We start from the raw sequence: 21,930 nt of genomic DNA, 5'->3' as shown, positions 1-21,930 counted from the left end.
ACACACTCTCTCCAGTTTGGCAGACAGAACAGAGCAGAGGCATCGTGCACAAATGCATCCTGCTGTAATTTATTTATAATATGAAAGCAACATCATAAACATGAACATTTTTATTCACGCCGCTGCAGTAAATATAGATTTTTTTTTATTCAAAGACAAGTTATCTTTGCGACTTGGTGACGCCCAATCTGTTTGTGTGGTTTTATTGTGATATCGTTCAATTTGTTAAACTTCATAAGTCCTCTACATAAGCTTCGCCAATGTGATTTAAATGCACTCATGGATTTAAACAGCTGGTGTGTTGCTGCTGTGTCAGTAAAGAGAAATTAGTTCATAACATGCAAAATATATTTGTTGTAACAAGATGTTGTGTTTATCACATAATTCCGAAATATAAACTTATTACATTACATAAGAAGCTTTCCTTGTTATAACACTCATGTTATAACCACTTTATATTATAACAATAAGTTACCATGTTAAAATGTAAACTGTTTAATGTTATTACAAAGACAAATCTATATCATTCTAACAACCAGCGTATTGTTATAATGTGAAATGTTTGTGTGCCATGATAATGTTGAAAACATCTTGTTAAAACAATACAGTTTTTATGTCTTAATGTATTCAAATTTATGCCATAGCTATTTGTGTACATGTCGCTAAATCAAAAATGGGTGGCAACACGCAAACTAGCTCTCACTTAAAAATATGTTGTTACTAGATAGTTACACCAACTGCCAGCCGTAATTGTTGCCAAGCTAACGGAACCTACTGCTAATGTTAGCTTGTTAAATATTACCAGCAATTGTTAGAATCGTGGTTTAGATTAAAATACATTATATGGTTGACATATCTAATCAAAATGCTGTTTAATGGTGAGTTAAACCTAAACCTCAAGGCAGAAGATGTTATGCCAACATTAGCTTAAATGAGGTTACCCTAAGTGCCCAAATATCTCTGGTTAGGTCAGGGTTAGCTTAAAAGCGGTTCAAGAGACGTCACTTACCTTTTTATTGTTCTTCATATTTATCAACTCTCTGGAGTTCTTTTGCTTGTGTTTACAAAGCACTTTGGTCAACTCATGTTGTTTTAAAATGTGCAATAGAAATGAATTTGACTTGACAACTAAGGTCATATTCCGCTCACATAATAAATTATTTAAAAGAGAACAGCTTTGCACCATGTGGGAAGTGCTGCAAACAAACACCACACATTTTACAACATTAGCTTAAATGAGGAATCCCTCAACATCCAAACGTTAGCTAAATCAGATATGTCCCTCTCACTGATAGCTAATGACATGAATGCTAATAACTTAGTGGCCAAACGCGCTTCAGGTGTTTTCACCTACCGTTTTGTTAGTTTTCACGTTTCTCATTTTTTTGTTGGAGAAAATATTATCCCAAATCTGTAACATGTAACTTAATCTAACACAAGGTAAAAGACTGTTGTTAGCTAGCTTATCAAATGAGCTAAAGGAGAACAGTTTGGCATAAAAAAAATGAAGTTGACAGAAATCTAAAACATAACAGCAGAAGTGTGTCACTGAAGTGCCACTTCACTACTGTTCGCTGACACAGCTGTTTAGACTGACTACAGATTTTTAAAAAAAGGATATTTGTTTGACATATTTGATCTGAAACGTGATTAAAAATGCTGCTTATTAAAAGTGCTAAATTCTGTTAGCTTAAATGACATCAGCCTGAACTTAGGCGAGGTTAACATTAGCTTAACTCTAAACACATATTTCACATATATAAACAGATTCATACATTTACATTGTCTGAAACTATCATTAATATTTTTGGATCATATTTTTGGTCACTCATTTGAAAGGATAACCCAAGAAAGCACAAACTTGATCCTGATGTTTATTATAAACGGGCCACGCACACAGATACCAACATCCAAACACACAGAAAACCCACAAATCTTAGCTGTAATGCCCAGGACACGTGAGTACCATAAATTATCAAGCAAGTCAAATGAATAATTATGTTTTTATTACACAAATTATGCCCTTTCCCCTAAACTAGTCAGGCTCTGAGGCCTGGGAAATCTATTAAGGCTGTGCTATAGATCATCCCATCCACTGTGGCGTGTATATAGATCGGTCGGCTCATTTGAGGAATATTGAATCGGTTACAGTAAAGTAAGCCCCTGGATTGAGTCAAATGTAAAAATCCATGCATGTGTGAGGAGCTGTCAGCGGGTGCTGTAATGACGGATGGCGCTGGGTCTCTGTTTCAGGGAGAGGTGATAAAAAGTCAAATTATGAGTGCCGGGGAGGGACAAGAGAGTGTGGGGGAGCGAAGACAGAGAGAAGAGAATTGGACCAGATCCGTCAAATGATAAGGGCAATCAGTCAATCTGGGAAACGTTTCGGACGATGGAGAGTGTTATTTCCTCCCAGCGCAGTTCGGAGTCAAGGGTCGGTGAGGGGTCAAGAGTACGACCCCCGACCTCGCACTAGCGACGAGTTATTGATTCACGCTCACCACTGTTTACCCATGTTATTATCTGCTAGACGTGATTGGTTTCCAATTGAGGTGATTCGTAGTGAGAGTACTTAAACACCAAGGAGAGTTAAGAACTTCAGTAGCAATAAAAAATCATGTAACTCTTCACCCGATGTACAGAAGTGCACTACACACTTGCTCTTTTTTTTTACAGAAACAACCCAGTCTTTCTGTTTTGTTATTTTTTTGTTATCAGGAGGAAAAAAAACATATTTTTCTCTTTAAGTACAGGAGCACGTGGAATAGAAACAACCGTACAAACACACCTGAACACACAACCTCACACACTTAAGAGGACTTTCAAAATATTCAGAAAGTTATGCTGTTTACTGTAATTTTAGTGCTCATCGTACACAGTTTGTTTGCCTTTGTGAGACATTCTGCTTCAAATTTAGATTTGTACCGAACATTAACACACAATGTTTCCCCCTGAGGAAAAATTTTCTATGTGCCTTGTGTAATTTACACTGTAACCTGTTTCGAAAAATAAAAAAAACTGACTCACTATAACCTTAATAGCACAGTGTGCAGGGAAAATTTATCATTGAGCAGGAAAATCCAAAAGTTTGTTTTGTGGGTGAAATTCTCGAGATTCCAATCACGCAAGACCACGATAACCAATACCGGTATAAAATAGCAAACTCCCAAAACATGTGAATAGATAAGCATGTCAAAGATTACATAGTCCTTCAATTGTGTTACAATTTAAACGTCGCAAAACTCCCAAAAGCCAGAAGCATGATGTGAAACAGGACAACATCCTCCTGAGGAGTCAGCCAGAGTTTCTGGTAGCATCTTGGCTCACGCTGACACCATCTACCATTTCTGCTTTCTGTCTCGGGAGCATCAAACGGAGCCATGGACCCCCTACCAGGCCGACCCCCGCGCTGACCCCCCTCACGCTCCTACACTGACCCGCTCCGAGGTGTGAACTTCTGTCCCCCTCGGCTGATAGAGCCTCCTGATCATTTTTATAGTCCTCATCCTACGCTGTTTATGACTCTGCAGTTTGATTACAACGAAAGGGTGGGGGGGTGTTTGGAGCGGTGAGAGCTCCGGAGAGGGCTCACACACAAACACACATCAAAGCAGCTATGAGAGGAATGTGGACATTTGTTGTTTGTTTTATTATCCAGCACCAGCACTTATCTGCTTAATCATAAAGGATTGGCCTGGGAAGGGAGGCAGGAGGGAGAACACTGCGCCGGCCAAACAAACCGTCCCCGACACTGTCGTAGTAACCGAGGGACGGGCCAGGTTTGTTTTGGTTATAGCAGCGTGCAAGGTTACAAGAGCAGAGGAACAGTTTGCTTTAACTTTACAGGTCCTAGCAGAGGACAAGCTGTCGCTGTTACGCATAAGATGCATCCGAGTGATTCAGCTGCAGCTCGTCCACTATTTTATGCGGCGTAACATTAGTTAAGATTACATTACGCTTCTTACAATATCACGATGCATTATCAATGATAGATTACTGTCATTATCATTTAATCTATAAGGAGTATTGCTGATGAATCATTTCGAATGTTACCGTTTGGTGGTGCCTCGGCCTGCTCAGTCATCTCCTGGATCCACACACTTCACATGTATTTTAATTTGTATCAGATATTCTGTCAGTGTAACTTGTAAACTGAGATTTTACTGTTGTTGTCTGTGCACGCGACATTATTATTGCATGTCTGTCTGTCCTGGGAGAAGGATCTCTCCTCTGTGGCTCCTCCTGACGTTTCTTACATCTTCTGTGATTGTGATTTTGGGCTAATTTGAAAAAAAAAAAAAAAAAAAAGATCTGATTAAAAGAAGCAAAAGAAATAGCAAATCCTCATATCTGAGATTTTTTTTTACTTCCACCAAGAAGGATACATTTTGGCCCGGGTCCTTTAGTTGGTTGGTTTGTCAGCAGGATTACACAAAAACTACTGAACAGATTTTCACAAAAACTCGGATGGAGGATGGCTCTCGGCCCAGAATAGACCCCATTAACATTTGGTGTGGATCCGGATAAAGGGACGGATCCAGGAATGTTCAGAGACTGTTGGGCCTCGGTGTGGGTATGCGCTCTACTGAGTGCCATTCTAGTTTATTCTGGAACTATTTTGTTTTCTGGCCTTTTCTTTCTTTTTTTGCCACTTTTTGAACTTCTTGAATCCATGTTCCTGTTTGAAATGCCAAATTCCGATGCACTTACATACAGTATCTTTACTAGTATAGTCCAACAGTAATAAAGGTTACAGCATGTTTGGTCAGTAATCCATGTCTCTCCTCCTCCTGCTCATGCAATAAAAGAGAAAAGAACCGTGCAGAGAGCAGAATCCTTCTCCGACAGTGTAAAACCACCAGTTCCAGTGCTCCTGGTGACGTCTTATCCTACCAAACAGGCCAAGTGAAGAAAAATGCACGAAGGAAAAGAAAGAGGCAAAGAGAGCTACCTCAAAAAAAAAAAAAAAAGACAGGAGTCATGCAAGTGCGGTGACGTGGAGAGCAGGGAGGGAATTGCTAACTGCAAAACCAGCAGGAAGTTAGCTGAATCTAGGACGACGACGCTTACAGCAGCTTTGGTGACTTGAGTTGATTCCTGCTGTTGAGCCATTTCATTGTAAGGGTGTGTCGAGCTCCTCAGTCACAAAGATATACATGTCTATTGTCGATGTCTGTATAGCTAATATGAAAGAATCACCTGTGTTGCAACACCACTGTAACCATGGTCTTTACCCCCGACCGTTGAAAGTGTGCTCTGTCAGTGTTGTCAGCTATAGGACAGGCCACATGAGGTGTATGCAAGGGTTTAGGTTCCGTTCACCAGCAGTCTCAAAGCTTATAGTGCTCGTGGCAGTGAGACGACCTCCCCCCTCGGTGTGAAATGCATTAGAAAGTCAGGTGAAGTTTTGCAGTCCACAAAACATTTCTCAAAAAAAAAAACAAAAAAAACAAAACAAACAAAAAAAAACTAAAGTTGGCTTACAGCTTGTCTGTTGTAATTCAAGTCTCCTGAAGCCCTGTTTGTGTTTTTCATTTTTTTTTTTTTACTTTCTACTTTAGTTGTTTATGAGCGCTGCAACATAGTTTTGCTGCAAAGCTCTAGAAAGTAGAAAATGAACTTTTTCTGTCAAATTGAGCTGAGGTAGAAATACTTTCTTCCGATGTTTGCAATGTTTCTCTCAAAATTAAATACCAGTAAGTCACAGGTTATTAGTTGTTTAAAATGTAATTACGAATGTAGCTATTTAACTTACATCATCAAAATAATCTAACTTATTGCATCTGACAAATATTTTAAACTGGGAGATAAACCTCAAAAGTCCTGAAAACATACATTTGATGGATTCAACACAGGTTAAGCAAAATTGGCAATTGAGAGGTGGTGCAAAGTCATTAACATGAGTGCAATCCAAATGTAGAGACAGCCCTTTAGGTATCGTACCCTTGATGGTGTCGCACTCAAATTGGTCACAGTGACTTTGCTGACTCATGTTGTCTGGAAATATACCAAAAAAAGACATTCCTGTACAGCTGAAAGATGTAAAGAATCAGGATGTATGTTACATTCTACAACTTTTTAGCTAAAAAGATTATATATTTGGATGTGACTCCTTTGTAATCACCAATGTTTTGATTAGTGACTGTAATTTGATTAAATGTTTTTCAATGGCTGACAGTTAAATGTATTTAATGATTCCATAACGTAAGGCCATCATGTTTTTCTTAGTCAAACCATCATCTGAGTCTCAGCGCTGATGCATCCTACACCACCGCTGTAACACAAAGTGACTGAGCTGTACTTACAGTGTGCGTGATATACAACACTTTAATTAAGTCACAGGATCTCACCCTCCTTCTCTCTCTTTCTCTCTCTCTCTCTAGCCCTGTGAGTCAATCAGACTCTCTGCCCTTCGTTTCCCCCTGTGTGGGAGGCCGGTGTGTTGGCCTGAGTAGCTGGGAAAGTCCCATGATTTATGGCCCTTTGCAGGCCTGACTGCCTCTCACCTCGCTGATGATAGAGCCAGAGGTAACGAGGACTGGTTGCTCCAATCCACTCTCCTGTTTGGTAAATCCAATTTTATTCATTTGGGATTTAAGGGCACTTTCTCAGCCTTTGCCGTCTGATGCTACTGGAAGATTCAATTGGGGAGATTTATCAGAGTACTTGTATGTGTAATTGGGTATATTCTTTACAGGTTGGGTGATGATCACATGGATTAGATGTTAATGATTAAGCACTCTGAAGGGTGAGAGGGGGCATTTTATTTTCAGTCTCACATGGTAGACTTTCATTTCCTCATTCATTACTTTTCTCTCTTTTGATGTATGCGCAATAGAGCTTTGTAAAAAATGTGTCATGCATTTTTCGCATACATTTTGAGCAGCTTAAGCTGAATAACGGCAGGTTTTTTGTTCTCATTGTGGCTTAATATTTACCTTGTGGCTCCTTGATGCCCTGGTCAAGTGTCCCACACTGCTGAATCGACAACATTCAACCACAGAAAACTATGCTGCCACATAAATCTAAAGCACATACTGAGAGCAGAATCATTATGAGGTCCGTTTTGAGGCTCTCTGCACTTGTTTCAGTCTCGATCGGAGGATCAAGCAGCTCTGACATATTAAAATCAGCCAACCTTAGATACACAGAGGGACACACACGAACACACACAACACCAGCAGCAGTAACTCAAGGCCAAAAGAGGAGGTTTATTTTTATCATGGGCAAAGGCGCCAAATCATGTTGGTATGAAGGGGGCTATATAAATGCAAATTGTATTGGAGAGCTATTAGTCCTGGAAAAGGTTTGTATGTAAATGCCCTATAGGACCACAGCGGAGCACTCGGCCAGTTCAGATTAGCGGGGTTTGTGGCAAATGTGCTGCAAAAGACAAAATAGAAAAATAGACGGAAAATGCAATTGCCTTGTGGTAAATCATGGTGAACAAGGTGAGTAGCTGAGTAATTGAATGGCCAAGGTGTTTCTGTATGGTTTATTGTGTATGCAAGAGAGATGTACTGGGGTCGGGTCTCCGTGTGCATGTGCAAGCGTTCATGTTTTATGATACAGATTTTTTTTTTCCCTACCTGAGCAGAACACAGTGTGGCCATATGCAGCTCTGTGACAGCGGGAGTGGAAGCAAAATGTGGAAGCATCCCCAAATGTGTTACTGCCGATTAACCGACTAGTTTATGGCCTTGAATCTTTTTGTCACACTATGCTGACTAGAGAAATAAAATGGTGATTATGAAATGAACAAATCGAATATGGCACAGGATGCCACATCGTTCATGAGAGGCAGGGGGTTTAATAATTAGGCATTAGGCTGTGGGAGACAACGCTGGCGCAAGGTCGCCCTCTAGCTTCAGGTGGAGAGACTCACAGGCATACGACGCCCATCAGTCATGAATCCAGCACACAGAACGCTGTCTCTACACACCCTCACATTGAAAGTACCTCTTTACAGGAACACTGAGATAAGAGCATACAGTTTGGTTAAAATAGCCTAATATATACAGTATATATATTTCAAGATACACATTGTAGAATCACTGTATTGGCAACTTCTACTCATAAAATGTTTTAAAACTGCCATGCAAGAGCAGAGTGACACAAAAATAAAGGTTTCATAAAAATAAAAAACATAAGAAAACATTCTGTCACCTCTGTGTCCTGGACATTAAGTGACTAGGTGGCTCAAGTTTAAAGTGCAACGGCATTTCTTCACAGATCCTTCGCTTCCTGAGTCATTTCTTCCAAAATGATATATTTCTGCAAACCCAGGTCATACCATCCTGGAAAGAAACACAGAGTGACGGATTATGTTAGCTGGTGAGAATTCTGTATATTTGTTTACCCTATCATTCTGATTGTCTCTTTTATTCTGGTATTTATAATTTTTTTAGACATGTTGTTATTATTACATTCAAAATAGAAGGCAAGGGAAGAATTTATTGCACAGGAAATGTGTTTTTTGACTGTGATTTAAGAAATGCTTTCATTTAAAAGTATGTTTGCAAACCATAATTAACAGCTGTTATTAGGGCAAAATGACATCCTTCTTTGGCAGCCTACTAATGAGGAGAGACACAAGCGGCTGCATCATAACCTGCATATGCTCCTTCACTACACTGCCAGTGCCTCCAGATTTTAACTAACAAAAATAATTAGGAAGTCTCATTTAGAGTGAACTGTTATCTATCAATCTGGCTGTCAGGGGAGATAAAGTTTTATAAACATTGTCTTTCTGTTGCTGGTAACGGACTCAATCAATGCATTAATAGCAAGGTGAACACATCTAGTCACAGAAGACAGAAAGATGACAACGTGCATAACTTCTAATCTGGGCCATTTTATAAATAGTATGTATAATTTGAGCAGGAAGGATTAAACATCCAGAGCCAGCTGAAAGCAACCAAAATTAGCAGCAGGGGTGCAGCTGGTTAGTTAAGTAACACGCACAAAGGTAAATCAGGAAGTATTTGCCAAGAAGGTTTTAATGTGAGATGACAAAAGCAATATTTACATGTTGTTGGTTCTGATGTGGTCTGACTAAATTTCGTGTGAAGTCCGTTATGTTTATCAGCTTATTGCTTGTCACTGCAACATTTAAGTTTAATCAAACTAACAAACTGAATGTAATAAATAGAAATTGAAAAGTAATCAATACCACTCAGTCGGCAACCCACCCTGTCTCAACCCTGACTGTGCATTTGCACTCTGTGTTTGCAGACTGTGAGTATTTACCTGCACTCCTTCAGCTGTGACCGCTGAGCAGGCCTGGACCTGCCACATGCGATCCCGTATCGTGTGCAGATTGAGACTTTCTGCCAGCTCAGACGCCGGGGTGGCTGTCATCAGGTCCTGCTTGTTGGCAAAGATTAACAGCGGCACACCAGCAAGCTTTTCTTCCTCCAGCAACTCAGCCAGCTCCTGGAGGAGCAGACACACGAGGGTATCAGTGACAGGTGCAAAATAATATTGACTTCTGGCTTGAATTGCTTACATTTTTCAATGTCTACTGTTCGTGATGAGTTTAACGTCTTACAATAAGGATACTTATTAACCCTCAAAATGTCCCCTAATAAAATTACATGATCGGTTATCACATATAATATTATTGAATGTCTTTCAGGAAAATTTCAATTGTGTCTCACCAGATTCGTCTCTTCAAACCTCTTCCTGTCTGAGCTGTCAATCACATAGATCTGCAAATAACACAATTATATATATTACCAAAATATAACATAACATGCAAAAAGTACTATGTTTTGAGGACATACCAGTACATCTGTATTCTCAAAATAATTTCTCCAGTATGGTCGGATCTTGCGCTGACCTCCAATGTCCCAAACATTCAACTTGAAGCCAGACGACTGAACACTCTTTATATTAAAGCCCTGTTGAAAGACAACACAGATGCGCCATGCTTTATTTAATACTTGCTTTGGGTGAATCGAAGCATGGTTTGGCTGGAAAATATTTGTACTTGTGTGGGGGTGATGTGGCTGATGTCCTCAGCTGCCAGCTGTTTCAGCAGAGTGGTCTTGCCAGAATTGTCCAAGCCAAGCAACAGTAAACGCACCTCCTGTTCTGGAGACTGCTTTAGCCTCCGAAGGATGGACAACAGGCCCTGCAGGTGGATCAGTTAGAAATGATGAGACAGCAACTTCGAGGACAACCTTTATGGAAACCTGCAGGTCTTTTCTGGCTGTGTTGTAAAGAATCTTGGCCTAAGCAGTATCAGGTTAAGCGCCAGATGACGGAGGCCAGCATGATGTCAGGGGTTGGCAGAGGAACCTGGCACAGCTTAACACTCATCTCACAGCAGGAATCATCTAGAGCGTGAGGATTTAGCTGTTAGCCGCTTGCAGTGACCTACACTTGTGGCAGGCCAAGAGCTCTGATTGGCCGAGATTAGGCATGTGCACAGTGAGTGGCTTGTGTCCAAATGTGGTAAGCTATTTACCTTGCACCATGAAAATGGTGTCACTGCAGCCTGTAACCTGTATGTGAAGAAGTTTGTGTTTATTATATCAAATATAGAAACAACTGATTTTTAATGGGGTTTTTTTGTCGACTCTAACACATGAAATTAAGCATGTTTTATTTGTTTTTTTCTTGATTTCTTAACTTTAACTTCATCATTCCTGATTTGTCATCTTTGTCTCCTTGTTTTCATAATCGTAAACTTTAACTTCTGTTTTGAATGAGTGAACTGTCACAAAATCATAATGAAATATAGTTTGAATGAAAACTATTACAACTTGAAAAAAAACGAAACTCACATTTTACTTATATGTAGACATGTATTATTTTCAGGGACATCATCACCATCGGGCTCAGTTTAAACTTATTGTTGAAATTTTGATGGTGACAACTTTCTCAAAACTAACGTTAAGCTAATGCATCATGTTTATCTATGCTAACTAGCTAGGTGACACACTCACTGGCATATAATGTTAGCCTAGCTAACATTTTATGCCAGTGAACAAAAACTAGCTAATAGTATTTTAAGTGTCACACACGCTATTAAACAACTGTCATTCAAATAAAACATTTTTTAAAAACTCTCTTGCTCTAATTTTTGAATGAATCATGATAACTCACCATGTCTTCCTCAGGTGTGTGTGCGTGTTGTGGCCCCTGTTCCAACTGAGTGGATTAACGTCTCTCCAACCATGACTTCTGCAGGAACAACGGCCAAGTTCTGTTGCTAGGGAACCCGTGACGTCAGCATAAACAACGAGACAGCTGGCTGTCCGTAGCACGAGGCCGACCTCTTCATAATAAACTTTGACTCATCATTTGATGCATATTTTTACCGGTGAATTTTTGATTAGTATCGATTTTCCTTTCTGCCCATTTAAAACATGTTAATGAAGCTTCAAGATTCAATTAATCATTATGTAACACAAGACTGCACAAAGAGATAGGGGCTTAATGTTGCTTATAAAACAAAATGCCCTAAATGGATGTGTGAAAAAAAAAATCAAATCATGAACCTTAAAATAATCTCAGAAGTGTTGTAATAAACTTTATTGTTATAACAGATATAAAGGGGAAAAGCTACAGTGAGTCATTATAAGTGAAATGAATAAAAGTTAAAAAATAGGCAAGAGCACAGAGAACGAAAGAGAGGGAAAGTAATGCAAAAATATAAAGAATTATTGGTTACAATAATTAGTAATTTCTTTGAGTTTGACAACTAAATAACTACATTTAAAAATACACCACATTGGCTCAGTCACCAAAGTAACTGGTAACTATTTACCTAATAAGTATAATGAGTAAACAGTACAGTATTCCTCTCTAGAAGTATAAGGTAGCAGAAAATGGAAATACTCAAGTAAAGTACAAGAACCTCAAAACAGTAGAGTAAATGTACTTTGTTACTTCACTGCTCACTCAAGAAGAAGAAGAAGAAGAAGAAGAAGAACTTGAACTTGCAGTGTCTGAAATCATATGTTTGCTCACACACTGATACACAGCGCCCTCTACAGTCCAGCGGCCGCCTCCGTTTCGGATTACAAATAGTGCCGTTTCTGAGTCAAGGAACAACAAAAACATGTCCGAGAACGACTGGCTCAATCGTTAACTAGCATCAGCCACCTGCAGTCACATCAACAAATCATCGTTTCGACCGACTGCTATATGATTCCCGTCGTGTTCACGGCCGACAACCCAGAAAGATGCCGCAGAAAGCACTGGGATCCATTGTAGGTCTTCTTTGTACCGGGACCTGTCTGGTGCAGGTAAGCCGCCGCTAGCGCTCCTGTGGTCGGCTGCCGCTTCCAGCCGAGGCCGCGGCTCTCGGGGTGGGTGAAGGCCTTGTTGCCGATCCTTTTTGTCTCCTCCACAAAGGAAACTGGGCACGGTTCGCTACTGTATACCGTGGATGACGTCAGTTACTCAAAGTTTTCATTTATATTTCGACAGTTTACTTGGTGGAAGATTTGAGTCGGAACTCAAAAATCGACACGGAGGTGTTTTATTACATCGTATCCACAGTTTGAATCAAGGGTATGAAGATTAACGTTAGCCGCAGCTAACTGGTACCCGGCAAATTGACGTGTTTATTCCACAGTTGATGTTGAGGAGCAGGACGGGGCAGTCGGACCCAGTCCGTCCAGTTTGCTTCCCTGATGGAATCGATATATTCAATTTAGTATAAAATTCCACGTATTTTTTCATCTGCACATTTCTTACGGTGCTGACATCGTTCGGCAGCGAAAGAGTAACGTTGGCGTCATTTTTCCATTACTCTAATTTAAAAACCACTTGCAGCGTTGTTGCACTAAATGATAATCGTGCTTTACTGTTTGCAGTATTTGTCATCGCTGTCTCTGACAGTAAATGAGCGCACACATGTTTAAACGCAATAATTGACACTGAAGTGATAAATGACAAAGCCCAAACAGATCCCAGAAATAGGTCAGTCTGTCAAGCGCTTGCTATGTAACTTGTGTGATTCAGTGTTGACTCACATATTCGCTTTGTTTGCCTCTTGTGTGTGTGTGTGTGTGTGTGTGTGTGTGTGTGTGTGTGTGTGTGTGTGTGTGTTTAAGGGGAAGGAGTTCTGTTTTGGGGTGAACAATGAACAGTACCGCTGTGAGATGGGCTACTGCTGTGGAGAGACAGAGTGCTGCACCTACTACTACGAGCTCTGGTGTAAGTCCGAATGGATCTTTATTCCCCCCTCTGTTTCCAGTTGTGATCACATAAATCACACCGTGTTGCTCTCCCTCCCACTGTACATTTAATCCTTTGTTTTAGTGAGTGAACTATCTCAAGACTGATGTTTTAATGTCCTCAAATTACTGTCACTTTAACAGGAAGCAATACTGAAAGCAAAACCACTTTAACCTCTTTAACCTGTGGCTTACAGGTGCACTATGCAACTTTTGGGCTGGCCTATAAACAGAGATTGAGCTCATGTTAACCTACCTGAGTTTTAGATGTACTTCAAAGTAGGGGTGGACCGGTCATCTGCACTAGACGATTATTTGGGCCGATGTTCAGCATTTTTCTGATTATTGGTATCGTGGACTTTTCTGCTGGATTGCCGATAAGATAAACTAATTTAAAAATGTGCTACTTTGGCTCTGATCCAACAGTCTCTCCCACAGCGTCCTGCTCACAACACTGTCTGATTGGTTACTTATCGCAAGGTAAAAAAAATCTGAATCTGCAAAGTAACTAACCTAAATGTAGCAGATGGAGTGTAAAGAATCAGGAAATGGAAGTTCTCAAGTTAGGTACCCAAAAATCGTACTCGAGAACAGTATTTGAGTGCATTTTATTTAGGTTAATTTCATCACAGGTTGTGTTCAATTTACAGAGATTTTCATTTCATACTGCAAATATCCCAAATATCGTTTTTCAGTCCTTGATTTCTAATAATTGGTATGGGCCCTGAAAAAACCATATCGGTCAACCCCTGTTTTGAAGTTACATGTTTACATTTGTGTATGTGAACATTAGAGCAAAACAGTCTTGAATTTTGAGTTTTGGTGGGTTATGATCAAAAAGAGTGTATTGCCTTCAGAAGTCATGCAGTTCCACAAATTACGTTTTATGGAAAAGTTTTATAGTGCCCCTTTAAGATTGATTTATCTGTCATGATTAGGCATTGGACGACATGAACAGCAGCCTATGCCATGTTGAGTTTCAGGGAAAGCCTTGCTTAGTTAGTTTTATCAGTAACCTGTGGGTAGTGCTAAGATTACATTGAACCTGTCCTGCCTCATAGGGTTCTGGTTGGTGTGGACCCTGATCATCATGCTTAGCTGCTGCTGTGCCTACCGACACCGCAGAGTAAAGATGCGTCTACAACAGGAGCAACGTCAACGCGAGATCAGCCTCATGGCCTACCAGGGAGCCTCCAGCTCCTTCATTTCCCCTCCACCACTCAATCTACGTGAGTACAGTTTTGCTGTATAATTTAGTTGCTTAATATAGTCTTGAATTTTCTACTTGAAATTCAATTTTTCGGTGTCGTCTTGAAGCCTTATGTGTAGGCTGTGTGTTTCTCAAAACCTTTGACAGTTGTTCAGTGCCCGCTCCCTCAGATGCAGAGGTCACTCTCAGATATCTGTATTTTAAAAAGAGATTAGGAGTTACAAACAAGGTTGTGGTGTTGTAAGCAGAGAACCACAGATAATATTTTCTACAGCAACTTCCTCCTGCACCTCCTCTGGGATCCTCATGTGCTCATTGACCTGCTGGGAGATTGCTTTTCTGCTGGGTCTGCCCTGATTCAGTGCAGAACCAGACACCTCTGCCTGTCCGGCAAATAGAGGACAGCCTTCCTACAGGCGTATTATTATTTTGGGCAATTTTCAAACCTTGTGTTCTTAGGTGAGGGTCAGAATCTTAAACTCAGCTCCCTCCACCACCAAAGTACAGTAAAACGTCCATACAAAAGGAGCAAATCGCACAATGTTTGTTGTTATCCACACTGTCCTTGGAGCAGCCGTTCTCCCCTCTTCCTGTGTAGAACGGCCACCTTTAACCGAGAGACTCATAACCTTAGAATCAGAGGTGCTGATCCTCATCCTGATCTTGTCGCACTCAGCTAGAAATTTGAGTGTTTATTGGAAGTCATGGTCTTGCGTTACCAGATAGAGAGCAGACAGCAGAGATGCCACTCTCATGTCAGTGAAACGTGATATCTTGTCTACTAATATCACAAACAGAACGTGGGACAAGGTGCACACTTGTCAGAGTCTGAGGCCCACAGCCAACATGCTTGACTTAGTGTCAAGAATGTAAAAACAACTCTGGACCGCAAGAGTACATGTCACCCAGGTCTCTGTGTGAGTCACTGTCTGTGTACTCTCACAGAGACCCGGGTGGCATGTACTCTCTCTTCTCTTCCCACATCGTATCATATGGAACACACTGATAAGCCGTTTCTAAATACACAGGGTACATTTTAGCTTTCTTAGGTATGCCTTCCAAACCAAATCTTCATTTTAAGTGTGTTTGTGTCCAATAGTCATGTTCGGCTGTATTCTGTGAGAACATTGTCTTGTTTTCTGTTCTAGTTGGGACTGCTGTGCGAGTGTGAAGTGCTGTTTTGTGAAATAGACAAGAAGGGAATTCACAGTGCGTGCAGAAATTGATCAGCAAGTCACAGTTTAATCGTCATAATGTGCCACCCTTCTAGAAATGCTATCGGATGTTGAGTCCCAGTGAGGGCTGATAGGGATGTCTAGATTAGATGTTGACATATGGGAAAGTTGATCCTCCAAGACATTTAATCAGGAACACTTAAGTTCGTCCCATGTGGACCACAGAAGAGCCTGAGAGATAAAGTCTTTTTGCTGTTGTTGTTGACCTAGAGCTGTTTTCAGTGTTTATGGACTGGTATAGACATTGCATTATTGTTAGGTGTCAAAATTCTTCTCAAACAAATCAATAAATATCTAAAGGATGATGGTTTGACAGCTAAAGTGTTTGTATTTTCTGACTTTCAGGGTTCTGGAATGACTGCAAGCTTCCCGACTATGAAGAGGTGGTAGGTCACCCGCCGACACCACCTCCTCCTTACTCTGAAAACCCTCCTGAGACCAATCCAGCACCCTCTTCACAAGTGAACCAGCCAGACACTGCCATGGCACCACAACCACCAGCTGAGGCACAACCAAGGGTGGACAGTCAGGCCTCAGGCTCATCAGACCAGCAAGCAGTGTCGATGCCCGTCCAAGCGCAGTGTCTGGCAGAGGACAACGTGGAGGCTCCATTGATGGCGGCGGCGGCGGAGGAGGAGGAAGAGGATGAGGAGCTCGTCACTCGTCGCCGCCACGTGACCGGCGACTCTGGTATCGAGGTGTGCGTTTGCCAGCTGGACGTGGACGAGGGCTCCGGCCTCGAAGAGGAAAGCGACGAGGACCAGCGGATGTGCAAAGTCACCGGCCGGGACTGCTGCTCCGGACACCAGCAGCAAGCCTTCAGACAGAAGGAGCACACCTCTGAGCTGCCCAGCCAGACAGCCAGCACCAGCACTGGGGACCACATGGTGTGATCCGCAGCTTAACTAACCAGCCAAGCCGCGCGGCTTTCTGCTTCACACAGGGTGATGACACAAGACAGCTGTTCCCATCATCATCACCACAAGGACTGTCTGTGTTTTAATTCTTTGAACTAACACACAGGCATGACACAAAGATGATGAAGATAACTAATCCTTAATGGCTCCCGATTAGGAAAGATGAATAACACATTGTGTGGATGAAACTCCTGACTTATTTTCTTATTTTTAAAAAAAATTTTTTTTGCTTTGCTTTTCCTGAGCGGGGAAACCAGTAAACACATGGTGATGCGCCACTTCGTATGCCTTTTCTTAGTGTTAAGTGAGCAGAGGTCATTTGGTGGTGAGAAAACAGCGATTGATTGTGAATGAAATTGGACTGTTCCCCTCATGGTGAGAACTGTTGTTATGTTTCTGTCTCACCATACTCTTTTGGTCAGAACATTGCCCTCTGACGTTTTACCTCTGATGGGATGGTCGGCTAGGAGCTTACCAACACGGTCAAGAACATTTCTCCCCTGTCCCCCGCCCCCCCGCCATGAATAAGCCGAGGACGCAAAAACAAACCTCTTTAAAAACTTAAGACGATACTGTATGAATCGACAAGAGCGCCGCACATTTCACTTAATTTCCTCCGAGAGCTGCGTGTGAGCATTTAGAGTTTGTGTGTGTCTGTGTGTGTGTGTGTGTGTGTGCTGTGAAATCTAGGGCACAGCTGCACAGTGATGTCAGCTCTGAGGTCATGGCAGCCAGCGTCTGGTGTGAAGTGTGTGGGACTTCTCGCATCCAGAGTGGGGGAGAACATACACCCACAAATAGCAGAGGACAGAGACGGGAAGGAGTTTGTTGTTTTGTCTTTGGGCTTTAAATGTCACACACACCTCCCCACTCCCAACCACAGGCCCCCCTTTTTTTTTCTTCCCCCTACTTTAATATCCATTTTGTGGTCACCAATCACCATGACCGTTGGTAAGGAGTGACCAGCATTTTAACGATTTGTTGATTGTGTGCACATGATCTCCCCTCTTTGGCTTCAGACTGCATAAAAAGTCATGGTAATAGCCAAGAGGGCTCTGCCACCAGTTATTTTTCAATCGATAAAAAAACCCTTGTGGTGGCTCTGTGTTAGCGTGTTTGACTTACCATGTAATGTCAGAGTGAGTAGTGGCAGCATTTGGCTCTTTACAGTTTGGATGTTCATAACGGAGGATGTACCCGCTTTATTTTTTTCGCGTCATCATAACCAGCTCCGCTTCGGTAAATGCCACAGGTGTCACTATTAATTGCAACAAAGCTCCTGATGGGGGGCTGCTAGAGTGTGTACTAGTGCGTGGATGTTGTAGTGCAGTAGGGAAGGGTTGAGTCCCGTGTGTGTTTATCTTTAAAGTGCTGGTTGAACTAATTATTCGGCACTGAGGTGGATTAACTTTTAAAAAGCACTGGTATTTTGCATGAGGCATGAATTTCTGTGATTCTTGCTTTGCTCATCTGTTTGTCAAAATGATTGTGGGCTACAGTGGCTGCACACCCAGATGTTGCGGTGAAAAAAAAATAAATAAATAATGGGACTGAGGTTAAAGTTTAGACGCCCTGGGTGTCACTGTTTTGTTATGACTGTGAGCAGTGATATGCTGTTACGCAGTGTCAGTGGCTGGAGCTGTTTCAGCCCCCCGTAGCTCTTGGCGTCGCGAGAGATTCGCAGTGGTATTTTCCATTGGCAGTGGAGGGCGGGCGCATTAGCAGCTCGAGGTGGATGCAGCCCTGTCAGTGCTGGCACAGCTGCAGAATCTATTGTGATCTACTGCATGCTTCTCTGCATGTTTCTGTCGCTTGCCTGATGTACAGTGTATTCAAAGCATAGCAGGCGAAGAGGGTGTAAAGCGAAATTGTTTGTCGAAAAAGGTCTGCGCGAGACGAGCAGTAACTGAAAAGTCAGTAAATGTTTCATTGAGAATTTTTTGGTTTGGAGCCATGTTTAAAAAAACTTATTATTTGTGTGCTCTGATACTGTGCGTCAGAATGGGCCCAGTGTAAAGACTCAGGTCTGTCGCTCTGCTTCACACATGCTCACAAAGTACTGCTCCTGGTGATCGTGATGTGACACTCCACAGTGCGATATTCTGGTCTTTTTTGTTGCTGTTAAGCCTAGATTTCCAGCTAGCAAAGTGGCTGTAAATGCTAACATTTCATGCCTGCTGGAGATATTTGAATTACTGGCGTGCCTCTTTTCATGAACAAGGACAGATTGAGGAAATCCTGTCATCTTAAAAAAAAACAAAAAAAAACACACAAATCTGGGTTCTGCACATAATTGTATAACTTCATAGGTGTTTCCTCTTTCCTCCCAGCTAGCAGCAACCCAGAGCTCTGTTCTGGCTGTGGTCGTGTCTCTTTGTTTGTTGTCTACCGCTTTAGCTGCACGGCATGCTGTTGTGGCTAAAGCTCAGCAAGACAATACAAGAGTGCAAGTGCACCAAACATATAAATATAGAATGAGACAAAATGAATGCACAGATGAAGGAAGATTTAGTGTCGTGTTCATTGAATAGGCCTAACTGAGCCAGCTCTTCAGCAGCAGTGAAAGCTTTGCAGTGGTTGTGTTGCGTAGTCGGGCAGGTGCTTTGAATATGAAGCCAAACTAACATGACTTTGACCTTTTCAGAGGAGCTGTTACATTGTGAGCATGGCCGCACGCCCGTTAGCACAAGTAATATAAGACATTTTTCGAACAACACACCTCAAGCTGCCTTGCTGCATCTCTAGGGAGCAAAATGTCTTTTTATTGTGGAGCTGCACAATAAAATATCGCCTCTGTACGCAGAAACAGATTTGCTATCGCCTTATTAGACTAGATATTTTCTGGGTTTTCATTCGAACGGTAACGTTTGCGTTCAAAGCACGACCACGTCAGTGCAGAGGAGCACTTTTGTATCAATGGAAAATGGCACCCGAGCTTGTTTCGCTTGCTGTGTGAGAAGAGGATGTGGTGAAAAAAAAAAAATGTTAAAGCCACAAGATTAATGGTCACGTGTTCTGTAGCGTTTCACCTGCTTCGGTTTTGTTTCTGAGAAGTTGCATTCAAAATACTGTGTGTGTGTGTGTGTGTGTAGTTCGCTGCGGCACCGACAGAATTTGTCAAGACCAGATTTAGAGTTTGTGCTCAGTCCGTTTCTTTTGCATCTCATGAGGAAAAGGAGTAAAAAAAAAACCAAGGAAAAAAAAGAAAAAAATCTCATTATTTGATATAGTTTTGTTGTAATTAATCCTGTTTGTGTTTGGAGGACGAAACTCCCAACAAGAGATTTCTTTGTAATCTTCTCGCTAAGGTGCATTTGTATACATATGTTGACAACACAAAAAAGGGGAATGGGGGAGGAATGAGGGAAGGAAAGCTGAACTGGAGGTCCATAGTTTTCCCATTGCCAAAACAACTACTATGCCTCCGTTGTTTTCACATGTTTACTAAGATTAAGGGCTATACCAGTCGTCATATTGTGGACAAACATCCATCCATCCGTTTTATTGAGTGATTCGTCTGCTCTGTGCTGTTCATTTAAAAGCCACAGTTGCCGAGGTCCACTATCTGAACAGACGTGTGTGACGTGAGCATGGTCAGTGTTTGGATGTGGACGTCCTTTTTTTTTTTTTTTTCTCTTTTCAAAATGTCGTGGTGGAGCTCACATTTAACTATAGCTGATTGTACATGACTGTGTATGTTTGTGTTATAGGCTTTGACTTTGCCTTTTTTTGGTTGTTTTCGGAGGTGCGTGATGCGATGTCCCTTCACCCTCCCTCCACCCTCCACTCTTTCTCATGTAACCAGCTGCACGTGTGGTTGTGACAGGGTTTTTACATGTTTTTTTTTTTTCTTGTAGCCGAAGCTGTAGCTGCTCAGCTGCAGCTCCTTCTGAAACAGGAGGGCACGTCTACCCGTTCAGAATGAACCAAAGTCTCGGCCATCTCCATGCTACAAGGATCATCTCTGTCCCGACCTGTGTGTGTGTGTGTGTGTGTGTGTGTGTGGTCATGTCGATGGTCTGTTTGGTTTCCCACTCTCAGGGTTATCTTTAACACATTTCTTAGCCACCAGTCTCATAAAGCCAAAGCAGTCGTTTCATGATAATTGTCTCCCCCCTGTTGTCCTCTCCTTTGCATCACGCATCTCTGTAGTGTATTGTACATTTACTCGACTAGGCTATGCAAAAACATAAACCTATGGTTATATGCTGCGACCCTCTCCTCCCCCCCTTTTTCTCACATCCCTCCATCATTTGTCTATGGGCACCAGTACAAGCAATATAACTTGAGTATGTGTGTTACTGCGCTGTACTGTAATCTACTTGGGTTGGTCTGTGTACATGTATTTGTTTAAGAAAACTTGTATAAAAAAAAAAAGTACCTTGTAATGATGTGAGTATGTATGCTTCAGTGTCGGCTGAGGGGCTTGGGTAAAAAAGCCATTCTAGTTTATATCTTTTTTTTCCCTCCTCTGGCATTTTCTTTCCCCTCTGCCTGCCTCCTCAACCACTAACACTTTCTAAAACCTCCTGACTTGCGGCTGATAAACCGCATCATTAAGTGATTGCATAAGCCGATGGAAAGAGTCGGATTATATTGTTTTTGTTGGATCATTATTCATATTTTCGTATATTTGTCGTCTACGCCACTTTTCCCAACCCTTGTACTTTTTTTTTTGTTGCACTAATTCGACGTGTTTTGGTTTGTTACAGTTTAAGCAACAGCTTTCTTCTTCTTTTTCTCCATCTTGAATGAATTTTTGCTGACTGAATATTTAACTGTTGCCTTTTTAATCCTCAGTTACTACACCATCGATTCCTGAATTTTCTTTAAATATAATATACACGTGAAAGACCTCAACGCGGAACACTCAGCTTACGTGAGACCACATTAGTAAACTTTGACCCCGCAACACTCTGAAAGGAACAGTGTGTTTCTGTTACACAAACTTTTTCCCCCTCAAACATAGATAATACCAAACAGATGGAGGTGCCATGGTTGAGCTGTGGGTTGTTTTTTTGTTTTTTTGTTTTTTTTTTTTGTTTTGCCAAAATGAGAAACATCCTAGTTTGAGAAGGAAGCAGGCATCTACAAAAGAAAACAGACCAGACTCTTTTTACATTTTGTTTCCTAATGACTTTAAACAAGCCAAAATGAGTGAAGTGGTAAAAAAAGAGAAAGAATAATAATTAAAGCACTGAATGAGATAAAATGCTTTGGTTGTAGTAAGAAGTCTGCTGTGTACTCGTTGGGTCATCATTTGTATTTTATTTTTTTAATAAAACAAACATTGGCACTCAATTCACTCTGACCCCTTTGTTTCTTGATTTGACCTCAGGTAACCTTTTGCAGGATTCTAGGGCGTTGTCTTAAAC

At 41.4% G+C, this 21,930-nt stretch overlaps 3 protein-coding genes across 9 annotated transcripts in view; 1 reads left to right on the top strand and 2 right to left on the bottom strand.

Annotated features, from left to right (window-relative positions):
* Window positions 1-1,475, bottom strand: part of pax8 (paired box 8) — a 28,525-nt gene extending 27,050 nt beyond the window's left edge. For 3 of the 4 annotated variants that reach the window (XM_037116191.1, XM_037116194.1, XM_037116197.1), the window contains exon 1: window positions 1,010-1,217. The gene's annotated coding sequence lies outside the window, so the exon portion shown is untranslated. Of the gene's footprint in view, window positions 1-1,009; window positions 1,218-1,354 lie in introns of those variants that run through there. The other variant, XM_037116193.1, reaches the window with a different exon arrangement.
* Window positions 1,476-7,191: 5,716 nt separating this feature from the next.
* LOC119029843 (ADP-ribosylation factor-like protein 3) lies at window positions 7,192-11,239 on the bottom strand. Of its 2 annotated transcripts, XR_005078110.1 has the most exons (7): window positions 11,113-11,239; window positions 9,992-10,135; window positions 9,786-9,902; window positions 9,660-9,710; window positions 9,250-9,435; window positions 8,167-8,297; window positions 7,192-7,974 (listed from the first exon to the last, which is right to left on the bottom strand). XR_005078110.1 is itself a non-coding variant. In XM_037116999.1 (6 exons), exons 1-6 carry the CDS (start codon window positions 11,113-11,115, stop codon window positions 8,250-8,252), a joined length of 549 nt encoding a protein of 182 aa, XP_036972894.1. In that variant the 5' UTR covers window positions 11,116-11,239; the 3' UTR covers window positions 7,192-8,249. The 2 variants fall into 2 exon arrangements, 1 of the variants encoding a protein (XP_036972894.1); XM_037116999.1 differs by having other exon boundaries at window positions 7,192-8,297.
* Window positions 11,240-11,604: 365 nt separating this feature from the next.
* On the top strand, window positions 11,605-21,856 carry wbp1 (WW domain binding protein 1). Of its 3 annotated transcripts, none has more exons than XM_037116997.1 (5): window positions 11,605-12,257; window positions 13,071-13,173; window positions 14,255-14,422; window positions 15,984-16,525; window positions 20,413-21,856. In XM_037116997.1, exons 1-5 carry the CDS (start codon window positions 12,195-12,197, stop codon window positions 20,422-20,424), a joined length of 888 nt encoding a protein of 295 aa, XP_036972892.1. In that variant the 5' UTR covers window positions 11,605-12,194; the 3' UTR covers window positions 20,425-21,856. The 3 variants fall into 3 exon arrangements, 2 of the variants coding, with proteins under 2 accessions (XP_036972892.1, XP_036972893.1); XR_005078109.1 differs by having other exon boundaries at window positions 11,615-12,257; window positions 15,984-16,582; XM_037116998.1 differs by having other exon boundaries at window positions 11,617-12,257; window positions 15,984-21,856.
* Window positions 21,857-21,930: the final 74 nt, after the last annotated feature.

The sequence above is a fragment of the Acanthopagrus latus genome, chromosome 12 (genome assembly GCF_904848185.1).
Source record: "Acanthopagrus latus isolate v.2019 chromosome 12, fAcaLat1.1, whole genome shotgun sequence".
Lineage (NCBI taxonomy): Eukaryota > Metazoa > Chordata > Actinopteri > Spariformes > Sparidae > Acanthopagrus > Acanthopagrus latus.
The sequence above is the reverse complement of the archived record's forward strand: the minus strand, read 5'-3'. Positions and strand labels throughout refer to the sequence as shown.